Source organism: Toxotes jaculatrix, chromosome 18 (genome assembly GCF_017976425.1).
Source record: "Toxotes jaculatrix isolate fToxJac2 chromosome 18, fToxJac2.pri, whole genome shotgun sequence".
Lineage (NCBI taxonomy): Eukaryota > Metazoa > Chordata > Actinopteri > Toxotidae > Toxotes > Toxotes jaculatrix.
Window position 1 is genome coordinate 19,617,763 of NC_054411.1, and position 22,541 is coordinate 19,640,303.

General features: G+C 43.0%; 1 protein-coding gene across 2 annotated transcripts; it reads right to left on the reverse strand.

Annotated features, from left to right (window-relative positions):
• Positions 1 to 778: 778 nt before the first annotated feature.
• Positions 779 to 22,269, reverse strand: carm1 (coactivator-associated arginine methyltransferase 1). 2 transcript variants are annotated; one of them, XM_041063046.1, is made up of 16 exons: positions 22,104 to 22,269; positions 14,374 to 14,499; positions 12,611 to 12,717; positions 11,386 to 11,490; positions 10,329 to 10,439; positions 10,044 to 10,221; positions 9,605 to 9,695; positions 7,863 to 7,944; positions 7,689 to 7,774; positions 7,475 to 7,564; positions 7,218 to 7,355; positions 6,476 to 6,565; positions 6,232 to 6,344; positions 5,303 to 5,380; positions 4,234 to 4,302; positions 779 to 4,129 (listed from the first exon to the last, which is right to left on the reverse strand). In XM_041063046.1, exons 1-16 carry the CDS (start codon positions 22,243 to 22,245, stop codon positions 3,990 to 3,992), a joined length of 1,746 nt encoding a protein of 581 aa, XP_040918980.1. In that variant the 5' UTR covers positions 22,246 to 22,269; the 3' UTR covers positions 779 to 3,989. The 2 variants fall into 2 exon arrangements, with proteins under 2 accessions (XP_040918980.1, XP_040918979.1); XM_041063045.1 differs by having other exon boundaries at positions 5,210 to 5,380.
• Positions 22,270 to 22,541: the final 272 nt, after the last annotated feature.

Consider the following 22,541-nt stretch of genomic DNA (forward strand, 5'->3'; position numbering starts at 1 on the left):
AGTAGAAACCACAACTCATTGTTTTTACACTCTGTTTCTTTGCACAAATTCAACAAATGGGAGATAATGTGTTAATCACCGAGCTGCAGAGGTGCTGGGAGCTGGAATTTATCTCCTTTGGACAGAAGCCGGCAGCTTTTAGCGACTGCTAACGCTGGCTTCATGTGCAGAGTGGTATGATATTCTTACGGCTCTTGGAAAGAAAGCAAATTTACCAAAATGTCAAAATACTCATTAATATTGTGATAGGTCTTCTTTTGTTAAATTAAAAAAAAAAAAAAAGGATATTGTAGAAAAACATGTCTATATCTCAAAGCAAGGTGGCAAAACTCAGGTGTCTGCACTCATATTGAAATATGTTAAACACTACTCAGCACAGGAATTATCTTGTTTTACCTCCAAAATGAAAAGATAAATAATAATAATAAAAGAATCAATCAGGATGGCCTCTGTCATTGTGCTATGTAATGTGCTACAGATAATAACCTTTCTCATGGTGTTATCATCATGTTTTGATTAGCTCAGTGGTTTGCTAATCTAACCTCATTCCCATCCCATCCCCTCAGCTGTGCCGGCTTCCTGCTGAACCATAGAGACCATGGAAAACATTATCTTCTATACATTATCACAACATGTCCTTCAAAAGCAGCTAGCATGACCGTAGCGTCTTCAGCTATGTCCCAGATCCATACTACGCATTACACACTACGCATAGAGCTTTTACTAACAGGAAATTACATAATACATGTGACATTGGCATGTCTCCACCAATAAAATGTCACAAATAGGCATCAAAATGTTTTTTCCTAAGATTTAATTGGAATTTTTTCCACATTTTAATTATTTTTTTTTCCAGCTGTAGGCTGAGTGACCAGAACCCAGCACTCACTCTGACGGTGCTTGCAGACGTCCTCCGCAGAGACGGGGGGGACCTGCTGGACCATCTGACGGTTCACCTTTCAGCACGACAATGACGTGAAGCACACAGCCATGATAGTGCTGGACTGGCTTTCGGGGGGGACCGGTCTCTGACCTTGAGTGGCCCAGAACTAAAGCCCATAGGACATCTGTGGAGAGACCTGAAGATGATAGTTCACAGACACGTTGCATCCAATCTGACAGGACTTGAAAGGACGTGAGAGGAAGAATGAGGTTCAACAGTATGGGTGATGACAGAGAACAGGAAGACACTGAACAGAGGCTGAAACCAGAGGTGTGTGTGTGTGTGTTATAAATTAAAAATATAACTTTTGTGTCGTCTCTAATCCCAGTTGAGGACAGACTTTCTCTGACTGTGTGTGGAGCAGAAGAGTCGATGTCAGACAGTGAGAAAGGTGTTATTACTGCTTTTTCAACACAGAAGTAACAGAACATGACACAATCTTCCTAATACACTTTTCCAATGATAAAGGATGGAGGCCGCTATGGACTACACAGAGCAATGATTCCAAGACAAAAGGGAGACACCGTGGCTATAGGCTACCACATGGTAAACATCTGGCGTGTCCACAGTCTATTTCATGAACCCGGAGGAAACAAATTAAAATACTACAACACCTGATTCCAGGATGAGTTTTGGAACATCTCCACCACATTTAATTTGCTCTTCTTTTTTTTTTTTTTTTTTTTTGTAATTGTTGTTTTTTTTTTGTGACAGAAAAAAAAACAAAACAAATAAAGACAACAACAAAAAGAAAGGTTAATCCTACAAAGAGACTTATTTTTTTTCAGCTCTCTTAAAACTTTCTAACTCATAAATTCCAAATGAACCAAGCCCAGAAGTTGTGACACTGGAAGCAATGCACGTGTCAGTCTTTCTCTATTTGACTAATAAAAGGGGGACAAGGGCATCGGGGTGTGTTGGGGGTAATGATATGCTGGCGGTCATATATAGTGAAGGGACGAGGAGGGAGGTGGCTGGACAGGCCCAGTCTCCCGTGCCTCGCCGATGAAGTGTCTTTGCGACAGTCTCACAGTCTCAAAGGAGGGTTGGGAGGGAAAGCAGGGGAAGAAAGAGAGGATGTGAACTAGGATGCTGCTGATGCTTCCAGCTCCGCTTCTCTCACTCCAGCAGCCAGAGGGGCTGCCCACCCCCCTGCCCAGGTTATTGGTCCTTAACAGGCTCGTTCTCCAAATCCAGATCTTCTTCCCCCAACTGCTGGAGTAATCTGGATCTACAAGTGACTGGCCGCGGAGGAGCTGCTGCAATGTCCTCTCTCCTTTTAAAAGAAAAAAAAAAAAACGGATACGAAGCAAAGATGGCGGGAGATGGGCGCTGCAGCAGCAGCAGGCTTGTTTCAGGTTTATAGGACTAAAGTGTTCTAGCGTGAGACAACGACAGCAAGGGTTTGGGAGACTTTCTCACCGGGCATCTTCCATGGAAAGACGGGTCTGAACTTGTCTCTCAAGGTCTCATTCTTTGTAAATTCTCACAGCTACGACTGACACTTTCTGCATAGGACCAGAGTCTGACAGCTATAGACACTTTTCCCTTTAAATGCAAATCTTACAACACGTTTGAGTCATTTTATGAAATATGCTCGTTTGCTATCAAATCCAAACCCAGTCAGGTGTTTAAAAGACCCATTACTTATATTTCAGCGAGTCCAGCACAGATATAGACCAGAAAGTTAGTCTAGATCTGTCAAAAGACAGACAACATACACCTTCCAGGAAGTCCTTTTTTAATTGGTTATAAGAGATAATAAAAAGCGTCACCTGTTTATTTATTTATTTTTTTCCCCCACTTTGGACAGTGCTCAAACCTGGCAACCCCAATACATGTACGATTAAGATGTAAATATATAAAGATATAAACTATGACAGCCTTGAAGTTTTTGGATAGAAACAGGGAGCTAAGCTAGGCTAACCACCTCACAGGTCTGGATGTACAAGTGCATGTAAAGCTGCACTGATCAATATTTCTATATTAGCAGTGGATCAAATGACTATGTGCTCTATAGCAGGTGTTTTTCTACTGCAGACACACACACACACGATGGTGGTGCCTGTTTATCTCCTCACTAAACATGGAAGGTGGCCAGCGTTCTCCCAAAACCTTGATGTATGTGTGAACCTTAGTACAACTACACACTGGGTAATGAGAAGAACTGAGATTAGTTAGTTTGTCCGAGTCACACAAAAAAAAAAAAATTAAAACAATTTCCACAGACTCCTCAGGGTTCCTGTTCCTGTGTGTAGATAGCTTCAGCTTTTCTGATATATCTGCTGCTGCCTAAAAAACAAATGATCTACATGGAGCAAACACGGAAATATGTTTTGTGATTTGTGTGAACTTTAAAAAGGAACCACTTTGTCTGTCTCTTGAGAGAAATGCTGAGACGCTTTGAAGTTTTGTATCCGATATGAAAAAAAGCCAAGATGGTATCTCAGAGATGAGTGTTGATGATGATAATAGTGTCTACTATACAAATGAAAAGCTTCGGTGTAGGTCTGATGCAGAGGTGAGGAGAATTGTGGGAACGGACTGATGCTGGTATCTGGCAACAAGTAGATTCTTAGGGAAGAAAGGGTTTGGGGAAAACTTTGGGGTCGTCATGACATTAAAAAAAAAAAAAAAAAAAGTAGGGGAGGTGGAGAGGTCGGGACAGCAGGAAGGGAACCGATGATAATGGCTGTGCATCTCAGCTGTGCATATGTTGCAGCCCAAATCCAAGAAGGAGGAAAGGAAAAGGAGGTTTCGGCTGTTAGCAAGACAAGAGTCTGGACGGATACGAGAGCGTTTGACCGTTCATATCGTTCATATAGTGAAGGACTTAACAGGAGCAGAAAGTGGGTGACGGACAAAGGGGACAAGGAAGTGCCAGCACAGCACTGGTTTTGGTATATTGGTTTTGGCTGCGGATGGTGGATCAGTCAGGGTCGCAGGGTGGAGGGGTGGTGGAGTGAGGGGCTCCACTGGGAGGGGCTGGGAATCTCTTGTCATGCGGGGGCTAGGAGGTCGAAGAGGTCTTTGCGGAGTCCTCGTCTTAACTGCCGTAATGCATGGTGTTGCTGGGGATGACCATCGGCGAGGCCATGGAGATGGCAGCGCCCCCCATGGTGAACTGGTTGGTGACGGGATAGTAAGTACCGCTGCTGCTTGGGCCAGACTGGCCCGTAGTGGCTCCTGCAATGGAAGAACAAATCGTTACACTCAACATTCCCCAAAACTTCCGTTAAGCTGCACGATTCACTGATTAACATCGTTCGTCTCTGTACAGGTGGACGTACCCTGGACAATTCCTGTGCTCATGATGGAGCCCATCCTGGAGTGGGTGTGGTTTACGATCCCTGTGTTCACTGTGACCAGTCACAGAGGAGAGAGCACAGTTAATGATACAACACATTTTAGCCTGTCGCCCTCTGTTTGTAACTACAAAATACAACCAATCAGATCACAGAGAGAGGCAGAGAGGGAGTCTTTTCTGAAGGAAATGTAAATGTGCGAGCTGCTGGAAACATTATATTCAGATACTGACAGAAGTTGAAATGAAAGTGCTGAAAGAGTTGCAGTTTCAGTTTAAGGGTTTAAGGACTGGATAAAACTGAAGCGTCAGCTGAAATGAAAGAACTGAAAGGGCTTGAGGATTGGGTTAAAGTTCAAGCCCGGAAAGGTGCTGAAATATCAACTGCTGATAAACTGAGCTGAAAGTGTCCTGGAATACATGAGAGCCAGGTATACAGCTGATAACATCTATAAAAGCTCAGAGTAAGGCTGTATGCCCAAATATGTCAATAGATTTGTCAGCCTATTGATTTTAAATTTTAAAAAAATCAATACATGAGGTGATTCTTTTCACTGTTTTTTTTAACTACGGAGTGCTTCCTTTTATTCTTGACTTTGTTCTGGAGGATATAGACAATGTGTCATTTCAAAGGCAGAGAGACCAGCTGTACTTCAACTACTATTTCCTCTTATGAAGTGAGCTGTCATTTGAAGAGTGAGACATGAAAGCAGCAGAAACGTCAGTAAAAGTACAACTATACACTGTCACACTTCCACATAATTGCCTCTTTACAGTTTAACCTATATTTTAGCTCGTCACGTATGAGTTCATGTCATGTCCCAGCTGTCTGCTTCTGGTACAGAATATATTGTTTCAGCCTCGTGATAGTGAAAACATCTCATCATTTTCTCCACATCATACAGTCCAAGCACTGCTCACTACAGACTTGAACAGCATTTCTGTGCTGTTTTCATCCACACCTGGTACTTTAGGCTGCACTGCAGAGTTTGTCTGTCGCTCTGCTATTTCTTTCCCACGGGATGAAGAGAAGTCAGGAGGAGTGTGATTCGTACCTAGGGGGATGAGGTTGTTGTGAGACACAGACGGGCCGCTGCCAATGACTGTACTGAGGTCATAAGCTGCAGGCATCCCTGTAGGGTAGACACACACAAAAAAACAAAAAACAAAGCAATAAACATTTACCCCCCAGATTTAAAAAAAGTGTGGACACGTGAGGCTTTATGAAATACACCTGCCTCACAATAACATTAGCCTGTAAGCCGAGTGAGGCGGTGGAGGCACCATGAACACAACCAGCTTATATTTTACAACACAGTTTAGTGTTAGGCTATGTAGCTTGTGTCTAAAATAATTAGGAAACACGTTACATGTGTTTTCATTAAAACTTGTTTGTACTTTTTTTTTCTGGTTCACACAGCAACACACAGCAAGTACAGTTTTCTAGTTTGGTTCTATTTATTTACTTTGGCAAACAAATGACATGTGACACTTCCTGCATGTATTTTTAAATGTGGAAGTAGTGGTTGGACTTAAAAAAAGTAAAACTGGACATGTGTGGTTGGTAAAGAAAAAGCAGAACCATGTTCAGGTGACGTGGTTTCGTGTAGGTATGCTGAAGACATTCGTTATATATTCGGCCTTTGTGGACACAAAGGGGACAGTGAATTGTGACACTGGCTCTGATCACCGCTGCTCACAGCAGCTCAGCACTGTTTGTCAGGACAGTAACCTCAGTGCTCCTACCACAGCTCATGCAATGTAGTGAGAAATTCCAGAAACCTTTGGATAGAATTCGATATAATTCATGATGCACACATAGAAAATGTACAATCAATACTCGGTGTTACCCCAATACCTCGAGTCTCTTAAATCTCTGTAATATTCAGGAGATTCTCTAACAGCTGGAACATCTCAAGCTGATACCCTCTGAAAAACACATGGAGGATATGTTTCATCTACCGGTGTTTATATGTGTGTTCACCTGATACAGCCATCCCCTGACTCATGCTGTAGGCTGCGCCCGTGTTCCACATATTCTCAGATGGGGAGGTGTAGTGTGAGCCAGGAGGAGGGTTGGGGGTGGTGCCTGTGTACCTGCAGATACATACACACACGACATTAGAGAGGCAGACAGTGATCCCCACCTCGACGCTGACGCAGTGCCGTCTGCATACAGGTGTGTTTACTGGGGGGAGAGAGGGGGGCGGGTCAAGAGGCCAACTCACCTGAAAAAGGGGTTCTTCAAGTCCAGGAGGTTGCTGGACTTTGATCCTGTCTGGTCCACCTGGGCAACAATACTGATGTCGTAGCTTTGTCTGTCAGGGAGGAGATGAGCTTCATATTATTTGATGAATTCATACAAATCACATAATGTGAAATGCTGACTCAGCGATACAGCAGGGTGCCTTCAAGGAGCACTTGAGAAATACACTTATTTGCTCTCAAGTTGAGAGTTAAATGTGAAGACAGATACCGCTATCATGTCTTTGTGTTAAATATGAAGCTACAGCCAGCAGCTTGTTAGCTTAGCTTTGCATAAAAGCTGGAAACAGGACAACTAGCTAGCCCGGCTCCACCTACAAGCACCTCTAAAGCTGAGAAGCTAACATGTCGCATCTCACTGTGTAATACCAACAGAAAAACCAAAACATGAAAATAGGGGAGTTTTCACATTAAAAAAAAAACTTTGTTAGGTTGCTCCTTTTCTTTTTGCACAATTTCATAAATTGGATTTCTTTCATTTCCATTTCCTCTTTTCTATTCCTTTTCTCTCTAAAGCTGCCAGTTATGCACTTCCTATTTTTTAAGTTTCCCTTACTTTTGTTTCTGTGACAGAAGAGCTGCTCTTTGCCTTTGATTTCGGGGTCATTGCTGAATTTTTAAGCATTTAAGCGAGAAACTGGCACAAAGTGGACAACAGTGCCAGAGAGAACTAAATTATGTTTAGAGTACACACAGCTATCATACCTCTTGTTTGCCACCAGCAGTGCGGTGCCAGACAGTGTATCCCCAGCCTTGGTGAAGAGGGGAGACTGCAGCAGACAGCGCACCTGGTACCAGTGGGTGAGAGGCTCTGTGGGTGCTGTGGACAGCCATACTGTCATCCTGCAGGAGGGGGCCGAGAGGGGTTGCGGTGTGAGGTTTGAGTCAGTTGTGTGGGAATAAATAAACACATTTCTTAAGATTCAGCACATGTCAAGTGTCCACGTTACACGGTGACTTACACTGATCCCATGAATGCCACATCAAACCAGAAAGCTAGGCCATGAACCAGGCCAGAGTGCATCATGTGGAACTTAAAGGGAATCTCTATCCTGTGGTCCAAAAGAAAAGGTAGGAGAGAGACATGTTCATTACACTGGGGAAGACACATTCATTTAATTTACTCACTCATATACACACAAACAACCACGCACAGACACACACACACACACACACCTGTAAAGATCCTCTTCTTTGGCCTCCAGGAAGTTGACTGTGTATTTGACCGATTTGGCCATCAGAATACGGATATCGAATGTGTCCTGTGGAGGGATATCTGAGCTCATGATACAATTTCACACACCTAACAGGAGCATAAACTTCTGTGTATTTGTGAGGTGGGTTACGTACCACAATTGGCTGGCGGAAATACTCATCCACAGCTGCCCCCCGCAGGGCAGAGAGGTCTACACCATGGAAGGAGGGCTGGTACCTGAGGGCCAGAAGATCAGAGTTACATTTAATTGCTCCTCCTTCAACAGCTAAGATCAATGTTGAAAATATAACTAAAACCACATTTTTTGGCACAATCTCAGAATAATGCTTTTGAATGCAGACAAGAAAACATTTTGAACCAAGATGAAGTTGATTCTCTGCACTGGGGGAAAACTGTGAAGCCTCTTCCGTTAAAGAAAATAATGAAAGAGCCAAACCTGCTGTAACGAATGTTACTTGTTACTGACTCAAACAGAAACCAAACCTTATTTGTGCTGCTGATGTTTCATGTAAATCACTGAAACCACAACTGTTATTTCTGCAGAAAGACTGACAGACTGACTGACTGACTGTTAGGGATGTGCCAGTGTTTATCCCAATAATCAGACACTTTCCTGAAACACTTCACACCATGTTTCCATCAGCGGACACAGCTGACTGCAAATGACTTTGACTGCAGTGTCAGTAACCCCTTTTATCCAGCCCGTTCAAGGCGGGAATATTACACCCTTCTGTACATTCTGTATAAAAGGTACAAACACGGAACGGGGGTCGAGGGCACTGTCGTTCCACCTTAAAACATGCGGCAGAGGAAGTCACAGAGAATCACATGGCGGGAGAGAGACGCCAACACTGCTGTGTTACACGTCACGCCTCTGATTGCAGAACGCTGGCATGATACCTGAAATCACACACTGTGGCAGCACTATGCCAGCTTTGTTTGGTTCCGTGTAAACAAGCAAAGACGGCACAATGAGGGGTCTTCTGTACCCCTTCCCAGTGTTATGTAACAGTGACGAATCACGGCGCTGCACTGCGCCTAGTCTGCCCGCAAAGAAGATTTGCCGCAGGCTTTACTGTCATCAGCCTGCGCCAGTGGATTGTCTGGAAAACAACAGAGCCCGTACTGCTCTGTTTGGAAACAAAGGAACGGCAAAAGGCGCTGCACACGATGGAGGAGGAGGAGGAGCTGGTAAAAAGGACCGGTGCAGCTGAGCCGAAAACAATCACAGCAGTTTTTTCTATTTACTATTGCACTTTTGACAATTACCGTTCTTAAAATACCTGTAACCTCTGAAATAATAATACAGTGACGAGCACAGTCATAGCTTCCTTGCAGTTGCCAGTGCTGTGCCCAGTACATGACCCCTTCACAAGCATTTATATTGAAATTTTAAGAAAAACTAATACACCCTGATATATACATGTCTGTTTCAAATTATACTGTGATATTAATTTTCCACGCTGCACCTGCAGAGCCTGCAGCCTTGCAGCGGACCGCTCCCACAGTCTGTTGTCCATCCTGCTGTCTGGGAAGAGGTACAAGAGCGTCCACGCCAACACCGCCAGGCTGCGCAACAGCTTCTTCCCCCAAGGCTGGCAGAATTATGAACACACTGTCCCCACAAGCAAGCCCACCCCCTTCACACACACGCCTGACCACCTCCCTCGTTCTTTTTAAATAACTCGTCGATGTCACCTCAGGACAAATCTGTTCATATAAGTGGTTGTTGGGAGAGGCCCATTTGTGCAGTGGAGCAAACCGAAAGACTATGAAATGGTTCAGGCTCCATTTTAGACACAGCGAATGACCAGGCCCCAAACACCAGACGGGGTTCTTAAAAAGTTCAGGTTCCAGCCCCCCTTTCCCTCCTCACCAGAAGTTGGCCTTGGTGAACTGCTCCATGTAGAGCTGCTCATCTGTGAAGGGGGCCAGGTGGACATCACCGATGGTGGGGAACATTTTACCTGAAACAAACACACACACACACACACACACACACACAGAAGAGGTGAGTGAACAAAACGAATGCACAGCCAGCAACTTACAACACAAACTGAGATTTCGAAGTTTCTAAAAATGAATAGTTTGGACAGGTGGCATCTCTTTGTACAGCTCAACAGCACCATCAGCTGTAGCTGCCAAAATGATCACCCAGTTGAATCAACACCACCAGTTTCAGTGAAGACTGAACATTAAGATTCACATGAAGCTTTATTACAGGACTGTTGTATTAGACTTCATTAGTTTTAGGCAGGTGTTCCTAATAAACTGAGTTTATTTTCCCCATTATCCTGTGCTGAAAGCCTCCTCACCACTGGGTTTGAGGAACTTCTTGGCATGCAGGTAGCTCTCCAACATGCGCTCATTGAACAGCATGTAGCCCATCGGCTCTGATATGATGATGTCGACCTGCTCCGGCAGCGTCACCTCCTCCACCTTCCCTGGGATGACGACCACACGCTCCCCTAAACGGTTACTGTTCACCAGCACCTGTAAGGCAGAGGACACCTTTACTAAGGCTGGAAGTGCGATTACAATGGTGTGTGCGTGTGTGTGTGTTTGTGTTTGTGTGTGTGTGTCTGTGTGTGTGTGTGGACCTCGGCATGCTGAGCCATGGTGCTGGCCTCCACAGCATAGACCTTCCTGGCTCCAGCTTGAGCTGCAAAGAAAGAGAGGATGCCCGAGCCACAACCAACATCCAGAACCACCTGGAGGAAAAAGAGAACAGGAAACACGGCGTCAGCGGCAGCTCCAGCTACATTTCCACTCAAATGCTGAGCAAAGGTTACAGAAAGTTTGGAGGGATGGACAGACTTCAGTCTGAAGGAAGTAAGCAAATACATTTCCTCAAAAAAACAAAAAAAATACAATGAGATCAGCGGCTCACCAGTCCACCACTACATGATGAAATGATATCAGCAGGACTTTGTACTAAAGAACAAACCCAGTGTGTGTGTGTGTGTGTGTTCTACTGCTTGTTTGCATGGTTCCACAACCTTTATGCTGCAGCATGTAGACAAACAAGAAGGTTTTGTCCAAACCTCCCTGTTTCCTTTAAACGTGATTTGAAATTGGTAAAATACTTTTGAAACTGCAGCTACTGATTATGGTTGGAGTCTAATGGGGGTCATTGTGGTTCAACCAAATTTTTTTTTTTAACTTCTGGAAACCACCTCACATAATGACTGGCCTGGTGAGTATGCAAGTCACCAGAGTTTGAACTTCTCTCCCGAGCTCTTTTTTTTTTTATCCTGAATACCGTAAAGTCCAGACGTAAATACCTGGACAGGTGCAGACTTTATGTGCTTCAGGAGCTTCAGCACATTAAATTGGAAATAAAATAATTGACACTATATAAAAGTCCAAAGTCTCAACTTTAATTTAAGTAGGTTTATATCAATATTTAAAGAACTGCGAGCAAGATGTAGCTCTATTAAAAAATCATCATATTTAATATTTTGTGGTAAATCCTTTGCAGTTAGTGGCTGACTCATATATTGAGCCTGAAGAACAAAAAAAAAAAAAAGTGTAAGTGTCCAAATACTTATGGTCTGGACTGTGGATGTCTTCAAAGAGAGTTTGTGTGCCTTGTCAACATTTAATGAGAACTAGCTGATTTCAAACGTACGCATCTATCCAGTGGTATAAGCTTACCTTGTCCTTGAAGTCAGTGTGGTTTTGGAGAATAGCCCGTTGGTAGGTCCCTGTCCGAACGTAGTCCTGCATCATGTTCTGTTGCTGGGAGAGGTAGCCATAAAACTGCAGAAAGAAAAATATATCAATACACGTCAGTGTTGTACAAGTCAAATCAGTAAGGACACAAACAAACAAAAAAAACCTTAACATTGTGCAAAAAATTTGATTAAGAATGTGTTGTTAATAATTCTAAATAATACCAATAATACTTTAATAAATATTCTTAATAAAAGAGGGAAAACACATCCTGTTCTCCAACAGGGATCTGTAACTCTGTAGGTCTTACAAACCAAAGACAGACAGGATTTTCTTTGCAGTGGTGTTGAAGCATATGGACCAATCCAGCTGGCATGTGAACCAACCGGCATTTCCAGGCACAGATTAGCTTTTAAGCTTTCCCGTGTGCTACAGCGGACTATCTCATTACCGATATAGTCTGTAATATGACATTAGCGAGGGCTCTGTTTGTTTGTTTGGTAGCTCCTTCAGCAAGACGAGCTGCAGGACAAGATGTGTCCATGTTTGTGAGAAGCAGGAGACATTAGCAAGAAAAGCTAATGCGTGTTGTGTGTAAAGTCTGAGGCTCTTCCTGTGCAGCCTGTGATAAAGCGGTGAAGTTCCTGCGTTATGCAAATACAGCTGAAAATAGAAATGATCTGAAATGATGACACTGGTACGCCCACAGGCACGGGATGTCTTCTGAGACCAAAACATACATTACTTCTAGGGTTCTAATTTCTTTCCTCAAAAGAGAACAGACACATACAGAGCTGGTCTGTTTGCTGTGCCCTCTGCCTTCCCAAAAAAAGTTTAGCTGGATTTCTTTTATTCCTTCATGGAACTGATTGTGGCTTCTTTTGAAAACAGAGATCATTTAAAATAAAATGGTTCCACAAACAGGGTTTGTTTTTTTTTTCCTGGCTGAATGTTTCTCATGAAAATTGTGAAACTATAAATAGTCAGTGAAATACAACGTCAGCATAGTAATTAATGGACAACTGCTCTGTGTTTGAAGCTGCAGACTGGATTCAAACCTGTCATTAAACGATGAAACACAGAGACTTAAAACGTTTTCATGTTGGAGACAGCCTGATGTCTACTGTACACACTTCCATCGTTTCTCCATCCTTTTTTTGGGAGTCCACAGAGTCTGTGTCTGTCTGTGTGTGTGTGTTCCTCTCACCTGGAAGTACTGTACAGCAGAGGACTCCTCTGTTCTGTCGCTGAAGACTGAGTGCTCACTAAGATGGCCACGACAGTTCTTCAGGAGATTATAAAAGGACTGAAAGTCTGAAGCAGAAACACACAAGCATGAACAATTAGGTCATGAGGTACCTACATGAGGCCTCCACAGGACGAGGACAAACTACGATTGCAATAATAAGACAAATAGTGTGCATATTAGCTATACAGTTCCTACGTCTTTCAGCTTTTATAGGCATGCTGCTAACACAGCCCCCCAAACACTGAAAGGCCTATGCCAGCTGAATGAAGAAACGAAATATATATATATATATATGAACATGAGGTCATGGTGACCTTGACCTTTGACCACCAAATTCAAATCAGTTCATCCTTGAGTCCAAGTGGACGTTTGTGCCAGACGTAATGAAATTCCCTCCAGGAGTTCCTGAGGACAACGCTGGCGCCAAAAATAGTGTATTCACTGTCCTATATTTTCACAGAGATACATAAATTAAGTAATGTATGCTCCTACATTTAAGGGTATAGGTGCCTTCTTCCATTTAGGCCACTGATCATGGTTCTGTGATGTTTACATGAGAAGTTATTAACCATTAAATTGAGATATCTAAAATCAGAAATAAAACCCAAAACAGCTACTGCAGGAAGTGGTTAAACGTGCACATGTTGGCTACATATCATACTCAGACACTGACACTAAATCTAACACGTCTCAAGAAGAAGTCAGGATCCTCTCCAGTTTATGAGATATGTCGGATGTGGGCATAAAGAAACAGTATTATTCTTGTTACTCTTGAATTGTGCCGTAGAGCCAGTTAATCCTAGTGCTTTCAGTGAGAAAAAAAGGAAAACAAAACTGGCTTATTTCTGTTTAAAAGAACCATTTGCCTGCTTCGTTTACACACTTGGGACATGCAAGACAGCTGTTTGATTTATGCTTTATTGTTTGGATTTTCAAACAGCACTGCTCACTTTCAACATGACAAAAGAAACTCTCATCCTCTAAGGAAGAGGATTTACTGATTACTTCAAGTTAACACTGCTTCCCCAAAACCAGAGACAGACCTGTTTACGTTACCCTAAACTCAGGTAAGATCCAGGACTGGAGAGCAGGGGAATACAGCGCAGCTCTTAAAAGTAACCTGTAATCCCACAAAGTAACGCACTGCAGTAATCATGTGACAGTTACCACTGTAGGTAGTAAGAAACTTAGCCAGACATGCTAATATTTACAGCTTATGGCCTGCTTGGCTTGTTATAGTTAATAGGCTATAATTGGACAATTAGGATTCAGGGGATTCATTGGGAAAGGGGGTGTATGTCAGGGTGAAGTGAGTCTCATTAAACCTGCTCCACACACTGTGGACGTTTGCACCAGGTGTGTAGGAAACACATTCTCACTGCTTACATAACAAACTTTTTAACACTGACTCACCCTGAGGTTATAAACAGACACAAAGCAAAGCCAACATGATGCTAGAGAGGGGTATTTTAAAGTAGGCACTGAGGAGGAACACATCTCTTTAGATACCTAAATTCTTCACTAATAATATATTTATATTATTCTTTCATTTTTCCAGTGCATGTTTGGTTACTTCTTCACTGTTAGTTGCTTATTTAGCATATTTGCACCTAAAATCCTGCAGGCGAAGGAATTCTGGCTCATGCATTGTGTTGTGTTGTGTTGTGTTACTCATGTACAGTGTGTGACAGTCGTATTGTATTGGGGAATTTTCTGTGTACCTGCGGGTGAGGAGAACTGCAGCAAGACGCTGTTGCAGCCCAGTGTGATGATGAATGACTGCTTCCCCACGCGGCTGCACTCGGTCTCCCTGGAAACCGAACACTTGAACACACTCGCCTCCTCTCCTGGAATGAAATGGAGAGGATGGAAAGAGTTAGGACAACATGAAACATACTTGCATACAGCTACTCAAATTCCCAAAAGACCTGTGCGATGTACAGTACTGCCGCTTAAACTTTACTTTGTTTGGATAAATGATCTCACAATGTCTGTTATCGTTTTTAAGGTGTCCATTTTTTTGTTCTGCATTTTGCATGAAGTGCAAAGAGACTGTGTTCTTGCTGCTAGTCACACATTTAACATTTAACACAACCCGTTCCTGTGTGGGAGAGCCGAACACAATGCAGCCTCAGCCTCTTTCATCTCCTTCCACTGCTCACACATTACTGTAGGACACGCACAATTCCTGAAATTTGGTCTTTTTTTAAAAGCTTGAAAAAAGGGCAAATCAACAGGAATCCATATGCAATTATAAGACTCAGATAATTCATTTTTAAAATGTAATGCATATGTCTAGGTGAGATTTTCCCACACCTACTGATGATATCAGTGTCTTCTGTTTCAGGATTTACATTTACATTTGCATAGATTTCTGTCTACACAAAACAGCAGGGATTCACGGCTGAATGCACTATGGGTAAATGGATGCAGCCCATGTTCTTCTGTATTTTTATAACTGCCAAAAATCCCATGAAAAGCACAAAACCAGTAACGTTAGTGAGGTTCAGTCGTTTCCAAAAATAGCTGGACTCTGTAGGTTTTAGTAAAGGTTTCTCAGAAAGGAGAAAACAGAAGTGTTTCTTCTATATATACATGGCACCGCTGAAATTTCACAACTCATGAGATTCACAGCAAAATGCGTCCAGCACAACTTCTGCTTTCTACAACACACGACGCTGACTGGGGCTCGTACGAAATGAAAGAGACCCTACCACACAACAACCACAAACACACACAAGTACGCACACACACGTATGTCACTGTTTCACAGTTCACCATAGGCTGTCATGGGTATGTGTGCAGCAGCTGGCCAGTTCACTTGGAAGAGGCAACATACTGTGACAACGTAGACCTGCCTACCTAACATTTAGGGGTAATAACTTGAGAAATGCACAAAAATGCACATGTGCAAATGAATGAGTCACCACTTTGATGCCATCTGGGTGTCAATGTGGTGCTGAAGCCTGTTTAATTCCACAAAAACAGTGCAAGCAAAACTCATTTTGCCTGCACAAAAAAAAAATTAGATCTCTCTAACTCTGACTGTAATGATCGTTGGTGTCGCAGTCTGTTTTGAGTGTTTCTGAAAATGCTGATCTCCTGGGATTTTCATGCACAAGTGGCCAGGGTTGACACAGAATGGTGTGAAAAACCATGAAATTTTCAGTGGACGGCAGTCCTCTGGAAGTGCCTTGTTGATAAAAGACATCAGAGCAGAATGGCCAGACTGGTTCAAACTGACAGGAAGGCTACAGTGACTCAGAGAGCCGCTCTTTACAACCGCAGTGAACAGAAAAGCACCTCAAACCATGAGGTGGATGGACTACAACAGCAGAAGACCACATCAGGTTCCACTGCACTCAGGTGCACCAAAACAGAACAACTGAAAGCCTGGAAAAACGTAGCCTGGTCTGATGACTCTGTATTTCCGCTCAGGATTTGGCATCAACAGAATCAATCCATGGACCCAACCTGCCTTGTGTCAGCAGCTCAAGTTCCTTAAAAATACATGCTACATGTATACCACAAGAATTTTAACCATATACTTGTTACTTAAAGTCTGTTATGTCAAACCTAAATTTAAAATCTATGGCATGCTTAATAAAGATGGCCTAAATAACATGACACTGACACGCAACAAAAGTTTACACATTTTGACTAATTACTTCCTGAAGTTCCTTCTCATGCCTGTCAGGTAACTGACAGTAAACACGATGTAATGTAAAGCTGACACTGATGTGAAAGCATGTGACACCCTTGCAGTAAAACACTGACAGAAGAGAGCATTTGAGAGTTTAGTGCTATGACATATTTCACTCTAGAAGCTGGTTTTCATACTGTGCAAGAATGACTGTGTGCTGACTGGAACAAACTCATCAATGTTATTATTGCAGTCATCTTTTCCTGTCATCACATACTTGGAGACCCTGCAAATACCTCCTGGACATACAGCAGGCCCAGTGTGGACTAATCATATAGGTCAAGATAGCTGACATAACAAAATTCAAAATCAATAAAGCTGGGAAAAGGACATTTAGGACAGGAAAATAATTGATTATATAAATATGAAAACATGGGGATTCCAATGGGCAGCATTTTATTAAGTGCTTCAATGTGTTCTATGTGTGGTGTAAGCTGGAAAAACAGATCCTAAGTTTCCCATCATGCAACTATTAATATCTTTTCATCTGAGCCTTCCTGCCTCATAAATGCCCACATCTTCCAAACTCCACCCCGGCAGTTCGGGACAGAGGTTTTCTGCTCTACGTTTGGAGTCTCATCCCAAGCTGAGACAAGCCGGTGGCGTTACTGCGGCATCATCAGGACATTACCGTGTCAAGTCTGACAAAGCTCCTCCAGAGCCGCAGAAGACGTTATACAACTGTTTCCACAAGCTGAGTAGTTCTGACTAGGATTTAACTGACTTAAAGTATATGAGCCAAATCAGAGCGCTTCTCCTTTAATGACTGAGCAGGATATTTCCTCTTAAAGTAGATCCACTTCTGATGAACACACCTCTGTTAAATGAAATGAGACAAAGCCAGTTCTTCAGCTTTCACACATCATCCCTCTGACGTTTACTTTCCTCCCTGTATTTCTGCAAGTCGGTGAGAGAAACGAGCCTTCTGTCCTGACAATATTTTGAACCTTGATCAAATGAGTCAGTGCAGCTGTTGTCTTTGAACAGAATCAGCTCTGCTTATTTTTCACAGTATGCTGTTTCCTCTTCACTGCTGTTCTTGCTGACTCAACCACACTGTTGGTGGTTTGTTCTGCTGCTCTGCATCATGGATAGATGTACCCAATTGGACAGGACGCAGCAACAAACTGACTACATGCTAGTCTGCTGCTGACAACGCAACATCAGTGAGAATAAACAGCTGTAGACTTGTGCTTGAGTGTGAGAAATGAGCCTGAGAATATGCAGCTAAATAGCCTAAATGTATATATAAGAATTAATTCTAGCAACAAAAAATGGAAACTGATGTAAAAATGTAGCTGTAGCCTGATGTACATCCCCCTGGAAAAGTAAGTACAAGCAGCAACGCAGAGCATAACAACTGCGATTGGTCCAGATGGTAGAATGTCTCTCAGTTTCAGTTGGAACTGTCTGAGGTACATGAAGAAACTCAACACAGTGGCATAGAAACCCCACCAACAACTAGTATTTTGGTTGCGTTATTATAGAGCGACACAGACACCAGTGCATATATGTGCATATAAATGTTGACAACAACACAGACACACTTGCAAATGCTATGCATTAATTCAACCCAGAAGTATAAAGCAGCCTTTCAAGGCACCCACATTATGAAGCACTTATCGTCACTGAGTGTCAGTAAAAGCACGGCAGCCCGGGAAAGGCTGGGTCCAACTGTAAAATGACAGCAACGTGATAAATAATTTAGCACAGCACTCTCACCAGGACTGGTTAATTAAGCCTGGTTAAACTAAAGAAAAAATGGCCTGCATGATAAATCAGCAATCACATTTTATTGTGTTGTAGGCTTAATTGTAAATGGATTCAATAGCCATGTTTACCCAATCAATCCACACTGAATTACCCATGATGACAAAGGAAAAATATGTTTTTAGAAATGTATTAAAAATCAAAAACTCTCACTCTCTCATTTACAAGTGTTGAGAGTCAGTGCGTTGTAGGAGCACCGTTGGCAGCAATTACAGCTTTGAGTCTTCTTGATCTTTACAGGCTTTGCACACCTGGATCTGGACATATTATCTCATTCTTCCTGGCAGATCCTCTCAAGCTCCCTCCAATTGGATGAGAGGCACCTGTGAACTGCCATCTTCAAGACTCTCCACAGATGTTCTATGGGGCTTAAGTCTGAGCTTTGGCTGGGCCACTCAAGGACAGTCAGAGACGAGTCGTGAAGCCACTCCAGTCATTGTCTTGGCTATATGCTTCAGGTCATTGTCATTCTGAAAGGTGAACTGTCGCCCCAGTTGCAAGTCAGATGCACTCTGGAACAAGTTTTCTTCAGAGGCCACCTGCCACAGCCTAATGCTTCCACTGCCACACTTCACTGTAGGGATGAGCTGCGACTGGTGTTTACCACAGACATAGTGTTTGGAGGTTCAATTTTTGCCTCTTCAGACCAGCGAATTTCTTCCCTCAGGCTCTCAGAGTCCTTTAAATGCCATTTGGCAAACTCCTGTCAACCCAGAACAGGAATCTGAGGCTGCAGGGGACACTGAGTATTGTTGCTGACCATTTTCATCCCTTTATGGCGACAGTTCATCTTCTAATGGCTACTTCCAGCAGGATAATGCTCCATGTCACAAAGCTAAAGTCGTCTCACACTGGTTTCATCAACATGACACTGAGTTCAGTTAACTTGTGGCCTCCCCAGCCCTGAATCCAGTAGTAGTAACACCTTTGGGATGTGGTAGAACACAAGGTTGGCAGCTTGAATATGCAGCTGATAAATCTGCAGAAATGATGCGATGAATCATGCCAATATGGAGCAGAATCTCAGAGGAAGGTTTCCAACATCTTGTAGAATCAATGTCAAGAAGAACTGAGGCTAGGTTTGAGAGTAAAGGAAACCCAGTATCTGTATGATGTTCTAGTTAAAGTTCTGGCTCGGAGGTAACAGTAGCCCTCAAACTTTGGCACACCTTATTTCCCAACAGCTACTTGGTCCAAATACAGGAGATCTTAATTCATAACTAAAAGTTAATTCACTCAATTTAATAATATGATATAAATGAAAATTTAAGAATCTGCCTGTGGAAAATGAAAAAAAAATTAACTAACTAACCTTTTCTACAGCTACTCTTGCAAGTTTGATACACATCTGATCTGTGTACTGCCTCCAGGAAATAGCCATGTGCGCACACTCTAACGTGTAACATGACACAAGCTTTCATCGGCTCTGCTTTTATATATTACCACATCGGCTGCTGCTGATACCGGCTCTTGTACGTATGGTTGCAGCCCTCAATACTTCAAGTACATGCCAAAGTGCATTTGCAAAATATGATTCCTCACACTGAAATCTGACACATTTCCTCACAACTCTGTAAACTGGAATGATATAACAATTTGCTAAATATGCTTCCTGCATGCTGGAAACTGAAAAACTGTTTCTTTTTGTACCTGCTGCCAAACTGCAGTACGCCAAAAGAATAGGAAGAGACCTCATGGGAGCTTGTTTGTTATATTCCTGGCTGCTTGCAGACTTTGTCAAGATATTTTGCTGCAGTTTGGTTGAGAATTAGACAATTTTCGGTTGCACATGTGACACGACATTCATATAAGTTGATAGATATTTGTTATTTTAACACACACACAGCATTGACACAAATATCACTGAAAGTTCAGTAAAAAAAACACTTAAAAAAAACTCAAAATACTCCAAACATTTGGAGGTCCAGACCTCATATATACGGGGGAACATAACACTTGAAGACCTAGGCATTACTCCTCACTGAGCTGGAATTGTTAAAACTACAGAAACATTCATTACATTCTGATTTTACAGCTGTGTTACAGAGTGATGCTTCTTTGGCTGAGTTGTGTCACAAGTTTCATTATCACAAGTCATTAAGTTATGGAATTAATGTTAGTTATCAGCAGATGCTACGACCTGCTGTTTGTCATCAGCACTGGCTTAAAGTGTGAAGACCCCACCTTTATGTGTTGTACACTGACCTTTACTTATGAGTGAGTCAGATCTCAAAAGTCATTTGCACTGGTGCACCCAAATAATTTGTCCCTCTGGCACATTATAAGTGCCAGAGTTGAGCCTGAGCTCACTCATTTCTAGTTCTACACCCCCAGATTTTTTATTTTATTTAGCTTTTAAAACATTTAGCCTTCAGACCCAACCCATGCCAACTCAAGTGACATCCTTGAGGCAATTTGTCAGACTTCACACCTTTCTCTCCTGAGACACAAAAGGTTTTACACAAGGCTTGTCACATTTGCAGTAGTACTATCCAACACATGGAAATAGACTTTGATGTGTAAATTCAATGGAGTATGGCTTTAATGCAAATATGTAGAGTGATATATTTAGAGACTTTTCATACTAGATGTTATTACGATTCTGTGGACTCCACAGCTGAGGCAACAAAGTACTACCCGAATGATAGCTTAATTAGGCACAGCTAAGATTAAGAAATTTGCATATCAGTGTCATTTTCAGCAGCATACCAGTGGACTTTTTCAGACAACCATGTCCAATTCCTTAACATCCAGTCTCTGGCGTGGTTCCACGCCTCAGCATTTCTAATGCATCACAGATGCCTAACGTTGCATTCGCGTACCCATTTTCTACATGCGTTTTCTGTTTTAAATCACATTGTTTAAAATTTTCAAGGGCCTAAATTTCCACATGTAGAAGTTAAACTTCTTTTTTTCTTTTGTGCTGCAGGGGCTGAGTGGCGCTGCCTCGGCACCTCAAACTAAAACTTAATGCAGAACTGCTTAAAGATCTACAATGAAATTCTTTGTAAAAATAAATGTGCGCTTTTCTTTAACTTGAGCATCACAGCAGTGGAGGCCGGCCGCGCCACAGTTTCTTTTCAGCGGGACATCCCACTGAGTAACAAAGGCTGCGGAGGAGCGAAGTGGCTCTGATCCTGCGTCCGCACAGGAGGGAAGAAGGCGACGGGGAAGCGTCTATTGTTCCGATGAGAACAAAGATGAATGCATAAGTAATGAGGGCCCGGTCTCCCTACGCCACCCAAAAAAAAGAAAAAAAAATCGCCAAGACCGTTTTCCCCCAAAAAGTAAAAGCTTAAAAAGTTTTATGTTAACCGCTCTGAGATAAAAACGAGCTATTGACTAAACGCAGTGCTATAGCAGCGGCAACCGCCTGGACCACAGCGGCGAGCCAGGAGTGATGCCCTCTGCTCTCGGCTCCAAAACAATCCAGATAAGCTAATTCACGAGCTAGATAGTTAAGCACCACTACACTGGTCTATTGGGGACCAAACCGAGTAAGTCCACGTAAAAACACACACTGAGCCAATTTATGTGAGAAAATAAACGTTAGTGAGCCCTCAAGGGCAAAAGACGTTAGATGCGAGGGGCTCTGATGCACGCTAGCGCATCACTGCTGAAGCCAGGCTGGTGGCTTTGTCTAAGTAGCATTAAACTACATATTACTTAGCTGCGTTGTGTGTGTTGCGCTATATTTTTTGCCGAGGCCCCCAAGGCGATGAACTTATGTGGGAGCCCAGAGACTAAAGTTAACAAACCCCAAGACCCCAACGGACATCGGGAAATTTAGAGTTTTATGGGCTCCCTCGTGACAAACAGGGGGAGGCGACGTGGTCTCTCAAGAAGGGTTAGCTTCTTGGTGGCTAGCGCTAGGTATGGCCAGATTAGCCGTATAAGCATTAGCGCGGCATAGCATTAGCAATGGCAGTTAAAACAGGCCGACCAACCGAAGAGCAGCGGCGGAAAAGGTCAACTCACCATTGGAGAGATTGATGAGGGCAGCATCTTGTGTGGTTTTGACTTCTAACCGCAGGGGCTGCTGCTCTGAGTGTCGCTGTATGTCTCCATTCGCGTCTCCGATGGAGAGGAGCCGCACGCCGGGGAACACCGAGACCGCCATCTTCGATCTGGAAGTCGAGACAGGTCGGTGGCGCTCACATCCAACCACGCACTGCTCTCTGCTGGAGGCTGCCTGGGCATCAACATAACGAGCCGCGCCAATAGCGCCACCCGGAGGGCTAAACCCGCTATTGTGTAAACACATGTGCCATGACTTCATACCATCCCGAGGGCTCTCCAAGATTTTCAGTTTCAGTACATTTTGATTAATTCCTGTTTGGTTTTTTTGGTTTTTTTTGTTTTTCAAATGCTGTGAGCGCCACAAATGAAATTCACCACCATTATAATCGAGTCGGT